The sequence below is a fragment of the Malus sylvestris genome, chromosome 14 (genome assembly GCF_916048215.2).
Source record: "Malus sylvestris chromosome 14, drMalSylv7.2, whole genome shotgun sequence".
Taxonomy (NCBI): domain Eukaryota; kingdom Viridiplantae; phylum Streptophyta; class Magnoliopsida; order Rosales; family Rosaceae; genus Malus; species Malus sylvestris.
In genome coordinates, this window is record NC_062273.1 from 27,118,801 (window position 1) to 27,143,103 (window position 24,303).

The 24,303-nt window shown below is 37.2% G+C and overlaps 1 protein-coding gene and 2 long non-coding RNA genes across 4 annotated transcripts; all 3 read left to right on the plus strand.

The window, feature by feature from the left end:
• Nucleotides 1–400: 400 nt before the first annotated feature.
• Nucleotides 401–4,630, plus strand: LOC126600560 (uncharacterized). 2 transcript variants are annotated; one of them, XR_007615475.1, is made up of 4 exons: nucleotides 401–612; nucleotides 2,057–2,114; nucleotides 4,131–4,193; nucleotides 4,360–4,630. It is a non-coding gene; the product is annotated as an uncharacterized LOC126600560 (long non-coding RNA). The 2 variants fall into 2 exon arrangements; XR_007615474.1 differs by having other exon boundaries at nucleotides 4,131–4,630.
• Nucleotides 2,559–3,385, plus strand: LOC126600561 (uncharacterized). The gene is made up of 2 exons (XR_007615476.1): nucleotides 2,559–2,625; nucleotides 3,115–3,385. It is a non-coding gene; the product is annotated as an uncharacterized LOC126600561 (long non-coding RNA).
• Nucleotides 4,631–7,338: 2,708 nt separating the features above from the next.
• LOC126599169 (18.5 kDa class I heat shock protein-like) lies at nucleotides 7,339–15,167 on the plus strand. The gene is made up of 3 exons (XM_050265503.1): nucleotides 7,339–7,665; nucleotides 7,906–7,990; nucleotides 14,947–15,167. The coding sequence occupies exons 1-3, from the start codon at nucleotides 7,483–7,485 to the stop codon at nucleotides 15,165–15,167; spliced, it is 489 nt and encodes a 162-aa protein (XP_050121460.1). The 5' UTR covers nucleotides 7,339–7,482.
• Nucleotides 15,168–24,303: the final 9,136 nt, after the last annotated feature.

Genomic DNA, 24,303 nt, shown 5'->3' on the forward strand with positions numbered 1-24,303 from the left:
CCCTCAGTAATACACACTACAAGAAAACATGTATTAGGTGACAGAATTTTTTGTGGCGCGCAAAAATTTATCACATTTGGGTAAAATAAGTGACGCTTTTTTAGAAACCGTCACATAATAATTTTCACTGGACACCAAAATACTTTGCGTCACATAAACTTTTGAATTTGCCACAAACTATTGGACGATAAATTTTACCGCTGAATGAAATGTTAATATGTGATGAATCTTTAAAATTCATCACATAACAAAAAAGAAGGCCACGTTATGCCATTCGTCACATATAGTATTAAAATAAAAAATAAAAATATACTGAAGAAATAATATCAAAACCCCAAAGTGTAAAACCTATTTCACTTAGTTCTCTGTTCTCACCCATTCCGACCGTCTTCAGCTCCCCTTTGCTTTCTCTCTCACCCCGACTCCGACGACCAACCATTGGTGGTTGCAGCGACGGCGACAACCACTCTCATTAGTCTTCCTTTCTCGGCCACTCTCTCAGTATCATTTGCTGCTCGTTCTCTAACTCTCTCCTCTCTCTCTGACATAACAGGACCCAAATTAGGGAAAGAGAGATTCAGTTTTCTATCAAGTTCTTCAGGCAAAAACAAGGTACTTATTTGTTTCCCTACATTTCTTTAATTGTCTTTTGGATTTTCTTCTTCAATCCGTTATTTGGTTGCCAAGCTTAGACACCCAGTTATCAATTTCCTTTCTCTTTCAAAAATCAATGAATAATGGGTGAAACTGTATAGTTTTAACCAGATCCACAGAATGTGAAACTTTAATTTCAATTTGCTACTATTTCATTGCCTTTGATTTTTGTCACTGCTAGTGGCGACCAAAAAAAGCAATGAGCAGCTGGACATAGGAAGTACAAAACTTTCTGGACAGAGCTAGAAATTTCTTCTAGTGGGGGCAACTCGAAAATCAACTAAGAAAATCTTATTACAGTATAACGTATACCCAATATGATAATAGAGATGATTTCAAATGATGATGTATCACAATTCCAATGTTATAAAAATTTCAGTGTAGTAGTGGAAAGTGACAGAGTGATAAGAAAAATATTAATATATTATAACATCCCACATCGACCAACGGAGATGGGGTAATGTGTCTTATATGTACATGCCTACCTCCATATAGCACAAGGCCTTTTGGGAACTCACTAGCTTCAGGTTCCATCGGAACTCCGAAGTTAAGTGAGTTCGGGCGAGAGCGGTCCTAGGATGGGTGACCCACTGAAAAGTTCTCGTGTGAGTTCCTAGAAACAAAACCGTGAGGGCGTGGCTGGGGCTCAAAGCGAACAATATCGTGCTACGGCTGAGTCGAGACTGGGATGTAACAGAATGGTATCAGAGCCACTCTGCCGTGTGGTGCGAGTGTGCCGACGAGGACGTCGGGCCTTTAAGGGGGGTGGATTGTAACATCCCACATCGACCAACGGAGAGGGGGTGATGTGCCTTATATGTACATGCCCATCTCCATATAGCACGAGGCCTTTTGGGAACTCACTGACTTCGGGTTCCATCGGAACTTCGAAGTTAAGCGAGTTTGGGCGAGAGCGGTCCTAGGATGGGTGACCCACTGAGAAGTTTTCGTGTGAGTTCCTAAAAACAAAACCGTGAGGGTGTGGCCAGGGCCCAAAGCGGACAATATCATTGCTATGGCGGAGTCGGGACTGGGATGTGACATACATGATTACGCGAGAGAGAGGTTTTTTCGGTTTGAATGACAGAACAAAAGCACTTTTGCTCATATAATAATTGATATGAAATATATGCAGTATGAAGGTATGTTGGACATTAGATACCTATATTTTTTTCAAAGATAACTCGTGTGTATTATATAATTGTAGTCGGCAACTTAACAAACGAATCACTTGAGTGGGGGCATATGCCCTCAGTGAGCCTTCATTGGCTCCGTCCATGTCTGGATGAATGTTAAGAGTGTACGATCACCTTCGTACGCTCAACCCAATTTGATAGGATTGAAGTTTCTTTTCAAATTTTTTATATCATTTTTTTTTCTAAATTTGGTTTTGAATTTGCAGGTACATGCCTCCAGCAGCCCTCTGCCTGCACATCCGCACTTTGCAGCCTCTAATTTGGGTAAATTTTGGTTTTGATTTTTCTAGATCTATATGTATTTGTGCCTGATTGTTTAATTCTATGATTGAGGATTTTAAACTAGATTTATTATTATATATGAAGGATTTTTAATCAATTTTTCTATTTGCTTTTTACTTTTCCGTATTTTTCTTTTTACTGTGAATTGTAGGATGAAATTATTTTCCTGGAATGCTTCTATTTTTCTTGCAGGATGAAATTATTTTCTAGAATGCTTCTGTTTTTTATGCAGGATGAAAACGTACATAATTGTTTAAGTTACCACTTTATACTCTGCAGTCAGTTGCTAGAGCTACCATTTATGTTTTCTGGAGAAGTGATTTTATAATGTGAGGTTCTATTGAAATCTAAAACAACTAGTGCCAATGGAGACAAATTATATTTGGAGGATATTATATTTGGCGTGAGAGGATATTATATTTGGAGGGACCACATCAATATAATGGGGCTGAATTGGTAGTTGCTGTGAAAAAGAAAGATAACAATATATACGGTGATATGCGACATTTGAGAATAATTCATAGGCAAAGGGTCCATCGGAAAAGAGGACCATATAAATTAACATCCTACAATACTAGTTGTATATGGTTCAATTTTAGTAGGTTTAGTCTGACTTGCCAAAGTGATACTCAAGCTTCATTTATTGGTCCGAAAAAAACGTTGTTAGCTCCGTCATCGTCTATTACCAAGAGAAATTTTTTATTGTGACTGGAACACGAGTGTTACATTATGTATTTTTATATAAGTGATAGAAAACTTTAATAACACACATATCTCACCATTTGTATAGTTACACATGTTGTACCATCCCGTGTTTCCGTCACACTGAAAAATCTCTCTATTACCGACGAGTTTTCTTGTAAAACACGCATGACAAAGTCACATCTTTGACGTGAGAGGATATTATTTTTGGAAGGACCACATAAATACAATGGGGCTGAATTGGTAGTTGCTGTGAAAAAGAAAGATAACAATATATAAGGTGATATGTGACATTTGAGAATAATTCATAGGCAAAGGGTCCATCGGAAAAGAGGACCATATAAATTAACACTTATCCTACAATACTAATTGTATATGGTTCAATTTTAGTAGGTTGAGTCTTACTTGTCCTAACTTAATTCAACTCGCTATTTGATACCTAACGTCAAATCTAAATTACTAATTCATATTGGATTGGGTGTTGAGTTTTTACTTATGTGTCTCGGTTCGAAACTCTCATTTTCCCTCAATTAATGTAATAGTTTGGAACTCTCCCCTTACTCCTTAATAATAGTAATTTTTTCTTTCTTAAAAAGGACATGATAGAATGCATGTGAGGTAAGTTTTTTTTAGGTCGTGATTTAGAAAGGGAAAAATGTTGTGTGGTGATGTTGGAAAGTTAAATCTTGTATTATGAGAAAAGTTTGGTCTATTTTCAATTAGTTTTGGAGTGCAACTTCAACTTTCTTCATGTAAGAGAAAGAAAAAAGATACAAATAGTCAATAATGAGTGATGGATTGCCCTGACATTCTTAGTCAACCAACTGCGTCTCAAGTTAAAACCCTTCTCCCTTCACTAGTGTAGATTAGTAGAGTTTTGTAATATACTTCAATACTTTTATTTCTTGTTTTTTTTTTGGGAATCTACATTTGGATCATTTCGGATGTTTGGTTAACTCATTTTTTTTATATTAATTTTTCAATTACAGGTTGGTACTTGGTTGCTTGACTTCTAACCTTTTTGTTAGCTCATATGAGTAATTGTGTGCGTGTTGTATTATCTTTTGTTGTGATGGATTTTTGTTTGAGATTTTAGTTGGGATTCTTGTTTCTCACTAAGTCTACTTGCTTTGCTTTATATATAAATTAGTCAGTCATTTGGGATTGAATATTTGGATCTCACTGTTTTTCAGGAATGGTCTCTTTGCGTTCGGTTAGGTCCACTAATATGGAAAAAAAAGGTCCAACTAGCTTGGCCAGCAAATAACTTGTGTGAATCCATTTCTGTTTTTGCAGGTCAATCATGGTATTCGTTATATCACCACCTATATTTCCAGGTGCTGTTACAAATATATACGGGTAAAGTGGTTTAATAACTTAAATAGGTGTTAATATGTAAACCTTTTGGTCAAGTGTACTGTAGAAGGGATATATCTTGTGTATCAACACTTTTTTTCTTGCTATAATGTTTTCTATAAGTTATGCGTTTGAACAACATTTGGGTTACCTAATCGTTTTGTTTGAGTGAAACAGTTCTTGATATGTCTACTGGAATGGATTACAAAATGAAAAGTGGTGATGCAGCTGGAGCTTTAAAGATTGAACCTATTCAAAGGGCTAGTTTCTTCTACGTTGCCTATTATTGATGCTACATATTTTGTAGCAAACAACTCCAATTCAATATTTTTAGTTATGATATTATCTTTTTTAAGCTACAATTGGGATGTCTTGTAGGTTGGACATGTTAAAGTAAAAACCACCCATATTTGAATTATAAGAATTTATTTTTTCATTGAGTTTCATAGTATGTACTTGCCATTTACAGAATTACATTAAGCTGAAATGCTATATAATTAATTACTAAAATGATAAAATGTAAAAGAATAAATGGATTAAAATATAATATAAACAATTTAAAGGAGCAGGTGACGATATACCTATTCATCACATAATTTTAGGATTTGTGACGCTTATAACATCACAAATTGAGTCAAGATTGGCATTTGGGCTTGAAAATATGTGAGGAATAGGGTGCCATGTATACTAAAAACAGGTGACGAATCACAAATTTGTCACATATACTATCGGTGACGCCACATAAGTGACAGTCTTTGTGACGATCGAATTTCGTCACATATACTATTATATGACGAATTTGTAGTATTCAGTGATGCTTTGCCATTGTCACTGAAGCCCTGTTTTCTTGTAGTGACATGTAAAAAAAAAAAAACAAAACACCATAACCCAGAACAAGGCAGAAGGACCCCAGAAGTGGTTGATACTAATTCTCCAATTAGCTAGTGACAGTCTGACAGACTTGAATTTGAAAAAAAATCTCGTTGTGCTAGCCACATTTATTCCACTTACCACGCTTGATTAATTCAGCTTCCTCATAACTTAGAATGTTAACGAGAAAAAAAGTTTAAACTCAAACTATACAAGAAAAAATTCTCTCAAAAAAAAAAAAAAAAACTATACAAGAAAAAAAATTCTCTCACTTATAGCGTGATCACTCATATATTTCATGCAATTATACAATCCATTTTTAAAGTCTTTGTGATGTTTTTGTATTAAAATTGTTGCATTTTACCTTACCTTGTGTTAGTGTGCAGTTAAATTTGCTTTAGGATCAATTTCAAGCAAAAAGGAGAAAATGAAATAATAAAAACAAACAAAAGAATTGGAAGTGAGGCTTGTATTCCACTTGTGGCTTTAGTGACTTGGAAAAGAGCTGCCTTTTGGTTAAAGGCAAGGAAAACACATGGAAGTGAAGTGGGGAAGACAGAGAGGCACGGCAGAGAGTGAATGGAGCAGCAGAAAAGCAGGAAAAGAGAGAGCAAAAGAGGAGTACGCACGGAAGTGGGAAAGAAAGAGAAGAAAAATGAAATAAAATAAAGTAAAAGCAATGTGAACAAGTAAAACATACACAAGGAAAATCCAACCTTCAAAGTATGTGTGTTTTCAATTATTTAAGCAATTGGAAGAGCTACGTAGGAGTGTTGTTGGTAAAGGTTGAACTCTAGTAAATTGTCAATCTATTTTTCTTCAATCATTTATTTTATCTTGAATTTCCTTATTTACTTGTTTTGTTTAAGTTGAATCACTATTCCTATAAACCAATTCCCATTTTAGATATTTGTTTAAGTCAACATTCAGTAATATTTAGTTTCGTCAAATTAGTGTAATTCTTAGAGTTAAATAAGTTAAATACACAAAAACTCGTAAATTGTTTATATCAGTCCCTGAGGAGATCGACCTTACTTGAGCCATTCTATACTACAAACACTTGTTCTCTTGCAAGAATTTTCTATGGTTTAACCCTTGTTTTACAAGTGGTAAAAATCGCTAATCATGGCGCAACAATAATTGCCGTGAGATTGGCTTTCTGGTGTCTGGGAAATAGAGCGTTGAGAAAAAAAATCCAGTCAGAAGAATTTGGCCCTGGACGATGTTTGTGGGGAAGGAAATGGGCAACCTCAATTTGGCTTGCATGGGCAACTATATGATTAAGCAAGAGTTCCTTAGGCTAATGTTCAAAATTTTCAAAAAATCAGAAAAAGATATGGGAATGCGGGATGAAGTCTAAACTTCATCTCATATTTCTAACAAATATGTTAACTATTAGAGAAACTTTTATATTTCGTCAAACCAATGTTTAACAATCCCTAAAGTAATAACATTTCAACATTTCCATTAAAAGCAACCGATATCGACATTGATATTCGATATATCCGTCCACGTTTCCACAAATTCGCATATTGATATTTCCACCGATACCGATATTTTAAACACTACTTCAATCATTTTCTATCCTTTGCCTCTCTCATTCAATCGTTCATATCTTCCTTTCTATTTCAGCAACTAAATAATAAAAGGATGGTGTTATCTATAAACAGTTTTTTAATAGTCACACAATTTCTTTAATTTTCAACTGTTAAATTGAATAAATTACAAATAATTAAGTGATAGAAATTAATTGTATTGTAGCGAATTTTCCAATAATTTTTAACGTAGTACAGTTAGATAATTTTAATCAAACTTTTACGGCCACCAGTTTGCGTAAATCACTAGCTCAAGTTGGACCAAAAAATGTTCTGCACAAATTGATAGAATGTGATATTCAGACAAATAACCAATCCGTCTGTGCGGCCGAAAGATTATACGTGTTGAACTGAGTGACATCACCAAGGTCACGTCATCTTGCAATAATGTTTTCTTCACGTGTAGCAAGTTGTTGAACAGAGGCATACTGCACTAGTAGCAAGTTGTTGGGTATTTAATTTGTAAAAATGTTAGTCTTATCATTTATTTGTATTATAGAGAGATGATACAAATATAAGTTGGTGAACTCTATCCTTATTAGAGAGATGATACAAATAAATGATAAGTATAATATTACTCTTTAATACGTGGGTTAAGGCTTTGGTACGAAAGTTGAAAAATGTTTCAAGACAAAGAAATAATGCTTAAACGTGCATGGAAACTTTGCTTCTAGTTTTGAAACATTCGGTGCCGTCCTATATATATACAAGTCACTCTGCTCCCCACCCCATCAGATAGAATCATCCAAAACTATCTAAGCTAAAATATTTCACTCAAATTCTTCGAATTCACACCCAGCAAAAACCCAACTCTAATCCAGCATCAAATGGCTCTTAGTCACTTAGGCGGACGACGAAACAACGTCTTCGACCCCTTCTCTCTGGACATCTGGGACCCATTCGAGGGCTTCGGCGCTCTGGCCAACATCCCCTCCTCCGCCCGTGAAACCACCGCCATCGCCAACACCCGCATCGACTGGAAGGAGACCCCGGAGGCCTACATCTTCAAGGTGGACCTCCGGGGGATCAAACTCAAATCCTTCGAATTCACACCCAGCAAAAACCTAACTCTAATCCATCATCAAATGGCTCTCAGTCACTTTGGCGGACGACGAAACAACGTCTTCAACCCCTTCTCTCTGGACATTTGGTACCCATTCGAAGGCTTCGACGCTCTGGCCAACATCCCCTCCTCTGCCCGTGAAACAACCGTCATCGCCAACAACTTCGATTGGGATGAGACCCCGGAGGCCTACATCGTCAACAAGCACCTCCCGGGGATCAAAAAGGAAGATGTGAGACTAGAGGTGGAGGACAAGAAGGTGCTGCAGATCCGTAAGAGGATCTGGGAGCAAGTGGAGGTGAATGGTGTAAGATCCAAAATCATAATCACCAAGAACAAAACATGAACTACAACTTAGAGAGAAATATTCAGTTTATGTACATGAGAAAAACAGCAAGAAGAACATACCTGCACCTGTTGCAGAACCCGAAGCCATAGCAGCAAGCTTTCAGTGTGCCTTCTCTTCTCTCGCAGATTATCAAGAGCTCGACTTACAAATAGGATTAAGTCCAAAATCTGAGCGTATTACTGTGAGAAGAGAGGCCACTATATATATACATATAATCTTTACCATAACTGATTAGGATTCCCTATCAAAATCCATATAGGAAACAAATGCCTGTTTCCTTGTTCTGATCTCAATGCTGTACAAAATCCCTCTTTAAGAGGGATTAGCATTCCTTTTATTAACAAGACTTTTCTATCTAATTGAACACCTATAACCGGTCCTAAAACTCCTCTATCTCATACTCATATTCTTACATTCTCCCACTTGAGTATGAGAACAGTTTCAAGCACTCAGCCTATTCAACCCATTTTCAGATAGAAGTGATCACTAAGCCTGTTAACAAAAAATTTTCAATCACAACCAACTATCATCAAGGTTCTAAAAAACGCTAAGCGCTAGTCGGGCGGTGGGCTAGCGCCTAGCGCCTAGGCGGGCGCCTAGGCGGATTTAGGTAAATGTCTTGTATATCTTGTAAATAAGTGCATATTGACACCTAAAAAAAAAACTATACTTGTATGGATAATAAAATAATGATAAAATGCAAATTAGGTACACTATTTCCATAAGTATTGGATGAACTTGTAGTAAATCCATCATTTGCAAATTAGATACACCATTTCCATAAGTATACCACCATGAAACCAAAAAAGAAAAAAACACGCAATTAATAAAAAATAAAAAATAAAAAAAACCTCCTAGGGCCGCCTAGGACCACCTAGCCCGCCTAGCCCGCCTGGCCGCCCAGCCTGCCTGGACCGCCTGGACCGCCTAGGCGCCGCCTAGCCCGCCTAGGCCCAACCCGATTTTTCCTCCCGATTTGCCCAAAAACGCCTCGGTTGCTAGGCGCCCAGCGCCTAGGCGGCAGCCTAGGCCGTTTTTTAGAACACTGACTATCATACATCTCAAAATGCAGAACGCTTGTAATTGTATTACCACAATAAAGCAAACAGTTTTTCAAGAGTCACATACATTCAATTTGTATTCTCAACGTTGTGAACTTGATCAATATCAGCAAATAAGCAAAATAATTTGCTCCCACTATTTCACACCATTGTCAGCAAGATATAAAATAAATCTTTGCTTCAAAACAATGCATGAATCAACAATTCATCAATAAATGCTTTAAACAGACGAACCATTATAAAAGCACCAAATGAATTATATCAAACTTTATTTTTCGAAACAATAGATCATCATTACTGATCTCAATTCGATAAAATAAACAAAACAAGACTAACAAACCTAATACTATCAATATCCAGCCATAAGCTTTTAAAATTGGAAATTGAAACCTGTCTATATCACTGCACCAGCTCTCTGAACTTCACAGCAGCAAATAAACAGTCATAAATAAGACTAACAAATCACTCCCACTGATCAAATGATTCAAGTATTCCCATCCGAGAGACATGAGCTTTAAATACTCCAATCGGCAATGCCTTAGTCAAAGGATCCGCAATCATTGCATTAGTGATCAAGTGCTCCACCTGAATTGTTCATTCTCTAACCTTTTCTCGGACCTTAAGAAACTTTACATCCATCAGTCTTGAAGCTGAAGTTCTCTTATTGTTCTTGCTAAAAAATACTGCATAATTGTTATCACAGTATATTATAATAGGCATTTGCACAGAATTGACAACTTTCAAATCTGTCACAAAGTTTTTCAACCATACAGCTTGTTTCATTCCTTCAAAACAAGCTATAAATTCTGCCTCCATTGTCGATGTAGCTATGACAGTCTGTTTTGCACTTTTCCAAGAGACTGCACCACCACTAAGCATAAAGATATAACTTCCAGTGGATTTTTTATCATCTACATCACCGGCTAAATCAGAATCAGTGTAGCCAACTAACTCCAAAAGCTCATTCCTGCCATAAACCAACATATAGTTCTTGGTTCTTTGCAAGTACCTCAAAACCTTCTTTGCTGCTACCCAATGTGTTTCTCTTAGATTTGCTTGAAACCTACCCAACATTCCAACTATAAAAGCAATGTCCGGTCTTGTGCAAATAGTTGTATACATCAAACTTCCCACCAATGAAGCATAAGGCTTATTCTTCATTTTATCTAGCTCCATGGGCGTCTTGGGACACTGAGCCTTTGAGAATCTGTCTCCCTTGTTTACTGGTACTTCACCATTACTGCAGCTTGACATATTGAACCTTATGAGTACCCTTTCTATGTATCCCTTTTGTGATAAACCGAGTAAACGTCTTGATCTATCTCGAACAATTTCAATACCAAGTACATAGTGTGCTTCACCAAGGTCCTTCATTTCAAAATTCTTACTGAGCATGGTCTTAGTGTCTTTGAGCAGCTTCATATTAGAATTGGCAAGGAGGATGTCATCGACATACAACACTAAAAATATAAACCTTGTGCCTGAAAACTTAACATAGATGCAATCATCTAATTTGTTTTCCACAAAACCTTGTCCTGTAACTACCTGATCAAACTTTAAGAACCATTGTCTTGATGCTTGTTTAAGCCTGTAGATTGACTTGTTAAGTTTACAAACCATGTATTCTTTCCCCTTTTCAACAAATCCAGGAGGCTGCTTCATATAAATGTCTTCGGCCAGTTCACCATTAAGAAAAGCAGTTTTTACATCCATTTGATGTAGTTCCAGATTGTAATGAGCAACAAGTGCCATTATAACCCTCATAGAATCCTTGGAAGAAACGGGACAAAATGTGTCATTGTAATCCACCCCTTCCCTCTGAGTGAATCCCTTGGCAACTAACCTAGCCTTGTACCTTTCAATATTGCCGTGAGCATCTCTCTTGGTCTTATAAACCCATTTACACCCAATAGCCTTGAATTGAGGATTGGAATCCACTAATGTCCATACTTTGTTTTTTGACATTGACTATAATTCCTCCTTCATTGCACTGTGCCATAATGATTGTTGAGAACTATTCATGGCCTGAGAATAAGTAAGAGGATCATCCACATCACCAAAATCAAACTCACTCTCCTGCAAGTAAACATAGTCATTTGACATTGTGGTTTTTCTAATCCTTGAAGATTGTCTCAATGGTAATACCGGTTCATGAGGAACTTCAGTGTTCGAATCTATTGGTACTTCAGAGTTTGAGGTATGATCCCCTTGCATCTGAATTTGAGTCCCAAAATCAACTTCCAGTCTGTCCACAGTAGGTGGAGCTGCCAATTGATCTTCTTCCAACTCAATTACAGATGAAGGAGTTATCAAAATTTCCTTGTAAGCATCATTGCTCGAAGACGTCTCTTCATAATCAGGTTCTTCAAAAATGAACCTTCCTTGTGATAGATCTGCAACATCTTAATCTTCAAAGAACCTAGCATTGTGAGTTTCTTGAATCCTGGTGTGAGCTTGAGGACAATAAAACTTGAAGCCTTTAGATTTCTCTGAATATCCAATGAAGTAGCATGATTCAGTCCTAGAGTCCAATTTCTTTTCATTTGGATTGTAAATTCGAGCCTCAGCTTTACATCCCCAAACATGGAAATGATTAAAACTAGGCTTCCTGCCATTCCAGATTTCAAAAGGTGTTGATGAAACCGCTTTGCTTGGAACTTTGTTCAGTATATAAGTTGCTGTCTTCAGTGCTTCACCCCATAGGAATCCTAGTAACTTTGATCTTGTCATCATGCTTCTTACCATTCCAATAGAGTTCTATTCCTCCTCCCTAAAACTCCATTTTGTTGTGGTGTTCCAGGTGTAGTGTATTGGGCCACAATGCCTTGTTGTTCAAGAAGAGAGCAAACGGACCCTTGTGTTGTCCAGCCTCACTGTACCTGCCAAAGTACTCTCCTCCTCTATCCGATCTAACAATCTTAATGGTCTTGCCTAACTATTTTTCTACCTCAATTTTATAAACTTTGAAATAAACAAGGACATATGATTTCTCACTAATTAAATAAGTGTAACAAAACCTTGAAAAATCATCAATAAAGTTGACAAAGTAAGAATTACCACAAATGGTTTTGGTTGGAAAAGGACCGCAGATATCAGTGTGTATAATCTCTAGCAAATCATGACTCCTTTTGGCATCCAGCTTCCTGGAATTTGTCATTTTGCCTTTTGCACAATCAACACACTCAATTGCAGTAGCAAAATCTAATTCAGGGATCAACTTAGCTTTGGATTGTTTTAGAACTCTTTCTTTGGATATGTGGCCTAACCTTTTGTGCCAAAGAATGAATGAATCATCACTGCTGTGCATTCTCTTAGTGCTTGTGTTTAAAACATATTGATTGATGGACTCCAAGGTACAATTCAAACACCACAGATTGTCACTTAAATATGCAGTTCCCAAAACACAATCTAGGTGGTTCTTTTAAAAAAAAAAATTAAACTTTCATCATCACCTAGAAAGGCAAAACCATCTCTGACAATCTTGGAAGCAGAGATCAGATTTCTCCTCATTTTAGGCACATAAAGCACATCCTTTAGTTTTAGTATAAAACCGGAAGCAATTTTAAACACACCATTCCAATAGCTTCTACCGCAACCTTAGTACCTTCTCCCACAAAGACATTATAATTCTTAAAACCAGTTTGTTTTGATTTCACAAAACCTTCCAAAGAATTTGAGATGTGAACTGAGCAACCGGTATCAAACCACCAAGAATTCGCAGGAATTTCAATCAAATTAGACTCAACACAGACATTGACATGTTCTACACCCTTACTTTTAAGATAGTCCTTAAAAACTTGACAATCTTTCCTTAAGTGTCCTTTAGTTTTGCAGAAAAAACATCTAAGTTTGGCAATATTTTTAGTTTTGACCATAAGATTGCTAGATCCCTTAATAGAGTCCTTTACTTTAGCAGATGCATTAGACTTAAAAGAGGTTACCTTGGTATTATAATTCTTACCAGAGTATCCAGAGAATGATTTGAATGACTTCTTCCCCTTGTCTGGTTGCACAAAATTCACCATTTCAGTATCTTTCCCTCTTTCTTGCTTCTGTCTAGCCTCTTCTTGAACGCACTGTGCTATTAGCTCATCAACATCCCAGTTCTTGTCTTGAGTGTTGTAAGACATTTTTAACTGACTATATTTGTTTGGAAGGGCTTGAAGGATCATGAAAACTAGTTGTTTCTCACCAATATTAACATCTAGAGAATTTAATTTCTCAGCTGCATCAGTCATTTTCAAGATGTGATATCTGATTGACCCCATGCCCTCAATCTTGTATGTGGTAAGCATTGCCATATATTGACTGATTTCTGCCTTCTGAGATTCTTTGAACTTCCTTTCAATTGCTTGTAAATAATCAATAGCAAGATCATGCTTCTTAATCCCACCCCGAACAGTATCGGTCATGGCACTTTCAAGTATAGAAAGTGCCACTTTGTTTGCTCTGACCCATCTCTCTGCATCAGCTTTCTCAGCCCTAGTACTTTGATCATTCAAAATCGGCTTAGGAGTTTCAAGGGCTATGTCAAATTCATTGAGTGTCAAGAGGAGCCCAATCTCACGTCTCCACTTCTTGTAGTTGCTTCCCCCTGTGAGAACAGGAATGTTTGCCAAGTTCATAGTCTTGAATGATATTGCAGGTGTTGAACCTGTCATGAAATCACAAATATGAACTTATTAGTTCCTGATTTCATCTCAACATCACTTTGCACATCATGACTATAATCACAGACCCATACATATAGTCTTAACAACAATCTGTTGATAAGCATACATAGAGTAGAATGATTTAACAAGAACTTGAAACAATTCGCTGATTTCTGCCATATATCCTTAGACACCAAATGGTTTAATGGTGTCTCATACATGTGAAAAGCATTTTAAAAGTTATCATAGAATGCACCGAATGGTTAATCAAGGTTTAAATTTATATTTTAAAAGAACAAAACACATCTGCCTATGACTCACTATTGCAGTCGATGAATGCAAACTTGAAAAAACAAAACACATTCATCTATACATTTATTCAATGGAATCAAAGCAATTAACAACAAACCTTTTAATCATAATAACTCAAATTCACGAATCGAGCAGCGGAAGCGATTTAGAATTTGAAAATAGAAGATTTGAGTGTTTGAAAGGAAAAAACCCAGATCGGTGTTTATAGAAGAAAACATTGCTTTCTATATTCTGGGAAAACTTCATTCGGTAATAATTTAAGGGTTCCCTTGTCGTTTTCCACTACCGCTTCTTTTACTACCTCCAGGTTCAGACTTCGATTCTCCATAAGAGCATAAAAGTTTGTTTGTTTTTTTTTTTATTTTATAGTAACATACAAAAATTTCTTCTTTACAGATTGAACTCATGTTTATATGTCTTGTGGCTCTGATACCACATGTAAGATCCAAAATCATAATCACCAAGAACAAAACATGAACTACAACTTAGAGAGAAATATTCAGTTTATGTACATGAGAAAAAACAGCAAGAAGAACATACCTGCACCTGTTGCAGAACCCGAAGCCATAGCAGCAAGCTTTCAGTGTGCCTTCTCTTCTCTCGCAGATTATCAAGAGCTCGACTTACAAATAGGATTAAGTCCAAAATCTGAGCGTATTATTGTGAGAAGAGAGGCCACTATATATATACATATAATCTTTACCATAACTGATTAGGATTCCCTATCAAAATCCATATAGGAAACAAATGCCTGTTTCCTTGTTCTGATCTCAATGCTGTACAAAATCCCTCTTTAAGAGGGATTAGCATTCCTTTTATTAATAAGACTTTTCTATCTAATTGAACACCTATAGCCGGTCCTAAAACTCGTCTATCTTATACTCATATTCTTACAAATGGCACGTCGCAGAGAGTGGAGAGGAGCAGCGGCAAACTTATGGGAAAGGTCAGGCTGCTGGAGAACGTGAAAGTTGATCAGGTGAAGGCTGAGATGAAGGCTTGGGTGCTGATTGTGACTCTGCCAAAGGAGGTGAAGACGCCTAATGTCGAGCGCATTGAAATCATCGAAGCATGACTCATGCGTTTTGTTGTTGTATTTCAGTGTATGTCTGTCAATTTACTTGTGTGGTTTCTGCTTGTGAAATATTATAAACCTTAATAAAAGTTCGAGTACACTTATTTTAATTCAATCAAATCCAATTTTTTAACTCTTAAGAATGGAATGGCAGAAAAGAATTTTCTGTATTAATTCTCAATGAATATACAAGCTGCGCTAGGGTTCTTATACAAACTGCAAGAATACAATCACAACTTCTAACTCCTACAAATCAGCTAAGTAAATATTTGTACAAAGGGAAAGAATAAATCACTGATAGTCAATGATTATCATGCTACCAAATAGGAAGGAAACTAATCATATCTCAACACTCCCCCTCAAGTTGGCGAGTGAATGTCAAAAACTGCTAACTTGCTCAGCAAAAAACGAAATTGATCTTTTCCTAAAGGCTTCGTCAATATGTCTGCAACCTGCTTTGAAGATGGAACAAATTTGGTGACTATCTTTCCTTCTTGAATTTTATCTTGAACAAAATGGCAGTCAATCTCTATATGGCGTGTCCGCTCATGAAAAACAGGATTAGAGGCAATGTGAAGAGCTGCTTGGTAATCACAATGTAAAAGAGCAGGACCCATATCTTTAATGTGTAAATCACATAAAAGACTTTGTAACCAGGTGAGCTCACAACAGGTAGCAGCCATTGAACGGTATTCTGCTTCTGCAGAAGACAATGAGACTGTCTTCTGTTTTTTGCTTTTCCATGAAATTAAAGAATCTCCAAGGAAAACACAATATCCGGTAGTAGAACGTCGAGTTACTGGACACCCTGCCCAATCAGCATCACAAAAGGCCTTCAATCTTAACGAACTTTGTGAGGAAAACAAAATACCTTGGCCTGGAGTGTTCTTCAAGTATCTCAAAACACGTAAAGCTGCATCATAGTGAGGCTTGCGAGGATGTTGCATGAAACGACTTAACGTGTTTACTGCAAAAGTAATATCAGGCCTGGTAATAGTTAAATATATCAAACGTCCTATCAATCTCCGATAGATGGACGGATCATGAAGTAAATCTCCTTCATCAGGAAGTAGCTTTAGATTCTGTTCCATGGGGAAACTAGCTGAGCGTGCTCCCAAAAAACCAACATCTTTCAAAATGTCCAATAAATATTTTCTTTGAGAAATAAAGATCCCCTTTCTTGAACGAGCAATCTCTATTCCTAAAAAATATTTAAGGGCTCCTAAATCTTTGATGCGGAAGCGTTTATTCAAAAAAGATTTAAGAGAACCAATAGCCGTCATGTCATTACCAGTGATCAAGATGTCATCAACGTAAATAAGGAGAGCTGTGAACGATTTGCCAACTTTTCTTGTAAAAAGGGAATAATCGGCTTTGGACTGTGTATACCCAGCTGCAGAAATGGCTTCAGAAAATTTAAAAAACCACTGCCGAGAAGCCTGCTTTAATCCATACAAAGACTTGTGAAGGCGACATACTAAATGCTCCCCCTGTCGCTGAAGACCAGGAGGTGGAACCATATATATTTCCTCAAGGAGATCACCATGGAGGAAAGCATTGTGGACATCCATTTGATGGAGAGACCAGCCACTAGCAGCCGCAAGAGCAAGGAGACAACGAAAGGTAACCAACTTGGCAGTCGGGGAAAATGTATCCTGATAATCAACACCCTCAATTTGAGTGTAACCCTTGGCCACTAAACGAGCTTTGTAACGCTCAATAGTGCCATCAGACTTGTGCTTGATTTTGTAGACCCAACGACAACCAATAGGGATCTTGCCAGGGGGAAGAGCAGTTAAAGACCAAGTGGCATTAGCTTCGAGAGCTTGAATCTCCGAGGCCATAGCGTCGCGCCACCGAGGATCTTTAGCAGCCTCTGCATATGTGTTAGGTTCAATAGGAAGAGTAATATTGGCAATAAAACTTTGATAAGATGGAGAAAGATGTTGATAAGAAATATGCTTGCATAAAGGGTGACGAGTACCTTTGGCAGAAGAACCTGGAGTCGATGCTTGGAGTGGGGAAGACGAGGAAACATGAGAGCAAACATAGTCATCAAGATAAGTAGGGGTACGTTTAGGCCTATCAGAATGTCGTATTGGGGGGGGTGCAAGAGGGAGACCAGGTGACGGAGAAGGACTATCGGTGACGGTGTGGTTTAGGAGAGGTGGAGCAAGGGAGGTGGATGGAGACTCAATGGCAACAGGAGGGGCGGAAGGCTCAATGACGACGGGAGTAGGTGGCATCTCAATGGCATCATAAGTAGGAGGAGGCAAGACAGGTTCAGGAGGTTGGGTTGAAGAAGTGGTGATAAAAGGAAAATGAGACTCATGAAAAATGACATCGCGGCTGGTGAACACTTTGTGAGTAGAAAGGTCGTACAACTTATACGCTTTTTGACCGAAGGGATATCCTATAAAGACACATTTTCTGGCTCGTGCATCAAATTTATGAAGAGGGTGAACATTAGTGGCATAGGCTAAACATCCAAAAATACGTAAGTGTGCGTACGATGGAGGATGACCATAAAGAACCTCAAAAGGGGATTTATTTGACAAAAGTGGTGTGGGTAAGCGATTTATGAGATAGATGGCAGTAAGGACACAATCTCCCCAAAAATACAAAGGTAAGTGACTTTGAAAACATAGTGCCCTAGCTACTTGCAAAATATGACGATGTTTCCGCTCGACTACTCCATTTTGTTGTGGAGTATATGTGCAAGAACGTTCAAAAATCACACCGCTCTCGGAAAAGAAAGAATGTAGGGACAAAAACTCACTACCATTATCAGTTCGGATTTTCTTAATTTTGTGATGGAATTGAGTTTCTACATAAGAAAAGAAAGTCTTAAGCAACTGTTGTGTTTCAGATTTATTTCGCATCAAAAAGAGCCAAGTGGTGCGAGAAAAATCATCAACAATGGTTAGGAAATATCGAGCCCCATTATATGTAGAAATTTTGTGCGGTCCCCAAATGTCACAATGAACAAGCTCAAAAATGTGTTTACTGGCAATATGACTTAATGGAAAAGGCAATCTAGTTTGTTTTGCCAAAGGGCAAACATCACAAGGTTTATTTAAATGAGAAGAAACATCTAACAATTGCTTAGCTAAAAGGTGGAGTCGTTGTGGAGAGGGATGACCAAGACGACGATGCCATGAAATGGAATTAATGCAACTGGATGACGGTGAAGTGGTGCAGCTATTGTTTGGTTTGGTGAGATAGTAAAGACCGCCACGTTGTCTACCCCATCCAATCATCTTTCTCGTCTCCAGGTCCTGGAAGATACAAAAATCCGGAAAAAAAGTTATGGAACATCGAAGGGATTTTGTTAAACGACTAACGGATATCAAATTAACCAAAAAGGAGGCAATTCGTAAAACGTTAGTTAAGGAAAGTTTGGGATCAAAAGTAAAATTGCCAATACTACTAATTGAAACCCTTTCACCAGTCAGAAGTTTTACTGGAGGCAAAGACTTGTTCACAGTAGAGTTCGATAAGGGAAGTGCCGTAACATGATCTGTAACGCCACTATCAATTATCCACTCTTGTGAATGATGGGGAGACAAACCTGTGACGACATTGGTCTGTGCTTCAGATGGTAGATTTCCAGCCATCATAGCAAAGAGTTGTTGAAGCTGCTCAGGAGTGAAAGTCATCGGTGTTGCTGAGGTAGATGAAGAAGTGGTAGAAGTTGAAGCTTGAACATGGTTGGTCGCTGGTTTTCCCTCCTTACTGCGGCCCTTTCCCTTGTTCTTTTTATGAAGACGATGGTCCTCGGGATATCCATGGAGTTGGTAGCAAGTCTCCTTAGTGTGGTGAGCTGTGTCACAATAATCGCAATGGAGCGGTTTGCGATTCCCTTGGCTGCCACGACTTTGTTGATTGCCGCGACCACCTTGAATGGCCATGGCTGCTCCTTCCAGACTTGGTTGTGGGACGGCTGTAATTCCACGTTGCTTCTCCTCTTGATTAACCATGGAAAAAACTTTGAGCACCGAAGGCAATGGCTTTACAAGCAGAATCTGACCTCTCACTGCTGCATATGAATCATCAAGCCCCATTAAAAATTGCATAACCTTATTCTGCTCATCTTTCTCGTTACGGTCGTTCATGGCACCACATGAGCAATTTTTATGGCTGCCATAAGAAGATAACTCATCCCATAAACCCTTCAATTGGGAATAATAGTCAGACACAGACATCTGATTTTGAGTGAGACGTGCAATGTCACGCTGAATCTCGAAAATACGTGGGACGTTGTCTTGCGAAAAACGAGTCTTGAGGTCCTCCCAAACATCATGTGCAGTGTCGGCATAAACCACACTGTTGGATAACCCAGAACTCACAGAGTTTAAAATCCACATGAGAACCATGTCATTACAACGCTGCCAAAGAGCAGCTTCAGTTGCGTTCTTGTCGGACGGCTGCTTCACAGACCCATCAACAAAACCAAATTTGTTCTTTGCGCTAAGAGCAATGCGCATTGAACGAGACCATGTGCTATACTTGTTTCCAGTAAGTAGAGTGGAAACAAGATGCATCCCTGGATTATCAGAGGGATGAACATAGAAGGGGCTTGATGGATCGTTCGACGCCGCAACCGACTTGGAGTCTCCCATAGCAAAAAAAGAACGACTTTTCTTACAAGAAAAATCGAAGGAAAAAACGAGGAGAAACCAAGAAAAAAAACGTCCTAGGATCTTGGACGCTCTGATACCATCTTAAGAATGGAATGGCAGAAAAGAATTTTCTGTATTAATTCTCAATGAATATACAAGCTGCGCTAGGGTTCTTATACAAACTGCAAGAATACAATCACAACTTCTAACTCCTACAAATCAGCTAAGTAAATATTTGTACAAAGGGAAAGAATAAATCACTGATAGTCAATGATTATCATGCTACCAAATAGGAAGGAAACTAATCATATCTCAACATTAACTCATAATTTCAGTGATCTGGAGGATCCGACCATCCTCCACATGAACCTTCACCATCTGTTTCCGGAGCCCCGACACGTCCAATTTGAACACGTGTGGCGTCGGCGTCTCCTTCTAGTCGATGCTCGCTCGGGCTAAAGACGGTTTGGACCCGGACGACATGTCCAAGAGTGACTGGAATGGGTGGTGGATAGGGTCCCGATTCGGTTCGGAATCACCGAGATTATTTGAGAATCTTCTAATCTATAATGCAATTTTGGCGAATTTTATAAAAGAAATGTTTTTTTTAACCCATATAACTTCTTTCTACATCTAACTTACTCTCTACATTCATATTACTTTTAATTAAAGTCTCAATATCTCTTTAAACCCAACTTACTGCCTAAATTACCTCACAAACCAAATTCAATATATAAATTTATCTTTACACCCATTTTGAAAATAAAGACCCAAAATTAGTATTGTACAACTCATTCTATGAGGTAGATGTCACTCATCCTATGGAAAAGGTGAATAGTGATTTTAATGTCACGAAGTTTCAACAAAAAGATTTGGACACAAAAAATTTCAAAGGCAATCCAAAATAATGCATCAAATAAGGCAGGGGCATTTTCGTCATTTTAACAGTATTTTTTTAATAATTAATTTTTTTGTGTTTTTTTTAATTAGTTCCTCACAATAGCCTACCAATAATATGATTTAATTTCTTTATTTTTAAACACATTCAAAACTTCTTAAGAAGCGCATAATACAGGTTATAAAAAAAGTCATTCGCACGCAGATAATAATGTGATTAAATTAAGGGAAATTTTATTTAAACCCATTTAACCTCTTTTTACACTCCACTTAAATTTTAAATGTTAATTGTCTATTTTACCCTATTGCATAATTACTATTAAGTATAAAATGAAATTAATAATAAAACTCAAATTTATCAATAAACCCAAACACTATAATTAAACCCTACGATCACTCTTTGTTTATCTCATGTTCATTTTGGCTAAAACCCTAATAACTCTCATAGAGAAAAATAAGTTTTTTTTTATTGATAGATAGTGATTTTGAAGTTTTGAATCCTCCAACCAAGATATGACTCAATTTATGAATTTTTTGTTCGGTGGATGCCCAATTTCTTTTGTCAACTGCTCAATGGGACATCAGTGTGGTAGTAACGGGCTTGTAAACTGCAGTGATCCTAATTTTCCAACAAGATAATCGCAATACTTCACAATTTGATCTCGTGCATCTTTCCAATTTTGATTTTATCTTTTTGATGTTATGTTCATAACAGCAATATTGTATTGCAGTTATCCTTTGAATGTTGCAACCGAAACAATCAACGAAATTGGATCATCTATCAGAAGAGTTATGGGGGGCACAAGTGGGATCCTGTATTCAACTTCCCCTTTTCTTCAATAAAGTTAGACGGAATTTTTGAAGTTTCCCTGCATTTACCCTGACATGAATTTTTACATCTCTATTCTTGAAACAGGTATGTTATATTTTGTAAGCCATCCTACGCTCAATTGAAAGCAAGCACCCAATCAGTTGTCACCTCAAAGAATTGGGCTGAAGCACTTGAAGCTTCCATTGCTACAGTCAATAAATATGGTGGTATATTGTTGAAGAAAGGGGTGTAAAAATAAATCCACATATTGAATTAGGTTTATGGGGATATATTAGGTATTAAATTTGAGTTTAAAGAGATATTAATAGTTTAGTTAAAAATCAAATGGGTGCAAAGAGTAAGTTGAGTGTAGAAATAGGTTATATGGGTTTAAATAAAATTTCCCATAAATTAATTGTCAAATGATTGTTTATTTTTTTAACAAGTGATATTATCTACACTAAAGGGGAGTGGGTGGGCCTAGCCTCACAATGAACTAGTAATAATGTGATTCAATCAGTTGTTTATTAAATATTTTGATGGTGTAATGCCGGTTATAAAAAAAAAAGGTATTTCGCACGAGGATAATAATGTGATTAAATTACATTAAATTAGTTGTCAAAAGATTGTAAGTAATGATAGTTAATTAAACTAGTGTTTAGTTGGACTTATCCTCAACAATTATTTCCGAAAATAAATAATTCGGTAGTAGGGCTTTATCGATTGTGCATTTTACACCACATTATATATATATATATATATATATATATATATATATATATGTATATGTTGGAAAATACTATAACATGGTTGAGTATTAGATTGTATCATGGTTTATCTATATGTATATTACATGCACATAATTATTGTAAACGCCTTGAAGTGCAAAGGCGAACGCAGGACACCTAGGTATGTTCAGGTGAGTTTATGGTATTAGTTGAAATGATCGAGTGATGACATGACTATATTATGTTTTAGGCAACTCCAACATTGTTGTACAGGTTGCCTATGAGTTGTATATGTCATTTGAGATGTATTTAGAGCTTATAAACCTGCACCCCGGTGTTAGTGCTTCCGCCCGTGACCAAGGCACAGTCCTTCACGTGATGTTCACCTCCCGCACCTTACGCTTACCTTGAATCCAAGGTAGGTGCACAATCTTGTTGTATAGACCACTATAGGTGGTTCCAACTCGTAGGTGACCCGCAATTATTCGCACAGTCTTCACATGATCGTAGCACTTGAGCGTATTTAATTACACCCAGTCCTGTCATACCGACCACTTTAGGTGATTCTGACTCGTGTGTAGGTATACTTATTGAGCTATGGATAAGTCGTACAGGTCACTAGAGGTGACTCCTGACTTATGAGCTAACATATGTGATGAGATATGTGATAAGCTAGCATATATGATGAGCTAGCATATGTGATGAGATATGAATAAGTCGTACATGTCACTAGAGATGACTCCCGACTTATGAGCTAGCATGTGTGATGAGATACAGATAAGTCGTACAGGTCACCATAGGTGACTCCGACTTATGAGTTAGCATTGATTGATGAGTTATGGGTGCAATCGTACCGGTCACCATAGGTGACTCCGACATGCGTGCTAGTATGGATTATTAATCACATGATTATTGATATTGTTGATGAGATGCTGTGTTGTGGTATATTTATGGTTTACTGTTGATATACTTTTGATTTCATATTGATATGGGGTATGATTTTCTGGAAACTATACAGGTGTTGCAGCGAGGGGTTATAATACTTTAGATGGTTTCTATTAAAATTCCATTTCTAAGGCCACTCACCTTTGTTTTGTTTTCACCCTCTAGGTTTTATTAGCTGAGCTTTCTTATCATCGAAGATTCGTGGCGATTCTTAGTGTTGGAGATTCTTTCGAGGGTACGATTGTTAATCCACTATACTGTACTTACTTATGCTCTAACGTCGCGTGTGAAGTGGGTTCCTTTTTGCTCACCAGCGCACTCTGGTATTTAGGCACTCTTAGGTTTAAATTTATTCACATTTTTTCCACATCATCACACTTTATGGCTTCGTCACCTTCCAGGTGTCGGCCAGCGCAGCTCGATTCGGAGTCCTAGTGGACATTCCAGGTCGAGGTGTGTCAGGTGGGCTTAGCCTCATAATGGACTAGCAATAATGTGATTCAATTAGTTGTTTATTAAATATTATTTTCTCTATTTTTAAACACGTTCATAACATCTTAATGTGATTAAATTAGTTATCAAATGATTGTTTTTTTTTAACAAACGATATTATTTACATTAAGGGGGAGGGGGTGAGCTTACCCTCACAATGGACTAGCAATAATGTGATTCAATTAGTTGTTTATTAAATACTATTTTCTCTATTTTTAAACACGTTCATAACATCTTAAGAGGCGTGTAATGCCGGTTATAAAAAAGGTCTTTCGCACGTGGATTATAATGTGATTAAATTAATTGTCTAATGATTTTTTTTTAACAAACGATATTTTCTACACTAAGGGGGAGGTGGTATGCTTAGCCTCATAATGGGCTAGCAATAATATGATTCAATCAATTGTTTATTAAATATTATTTTCTTTATTCTTAATGTAAATTCTATAGAGACCGCATTTATTATGTGAATTTAGCTATTTTAATTGTTTTATGAGGCGTTTCTTCTAGCGTGATCTAAGATTATTCATTTATTTCAAATATTTGACTTTCCTTTTATCAATTTACGCATATAAATACATTTAAAACATGTAAGTCGCGCTTAGCACGTCGTGATTCAAAGAAAGCCTTCGTCATTTAAA

Coding starts and splice junctions, on each gene's coding strand:
- LOC126599169 (XM_050265503.1), top strand. CDS start 7,483: ATGGCTCTTAGTCACTTAGGCGGACGACGAAACAACGTCTTCGACCCC. Junction 7,666..7,905: donor CGGAGGCCTACATCTTCAAG/GTGGACCTCCGG, acceptor GAGACCCCGGAG/GCCTACATCGTCAACAAGCA. Junction 7,991..14,946: donor CAAGAAGGTGCTGCAGATCC/GTAAGAGGATCT, acceptor GAACACCTATAG/CCGGTCCTAAAACTCGTCTA.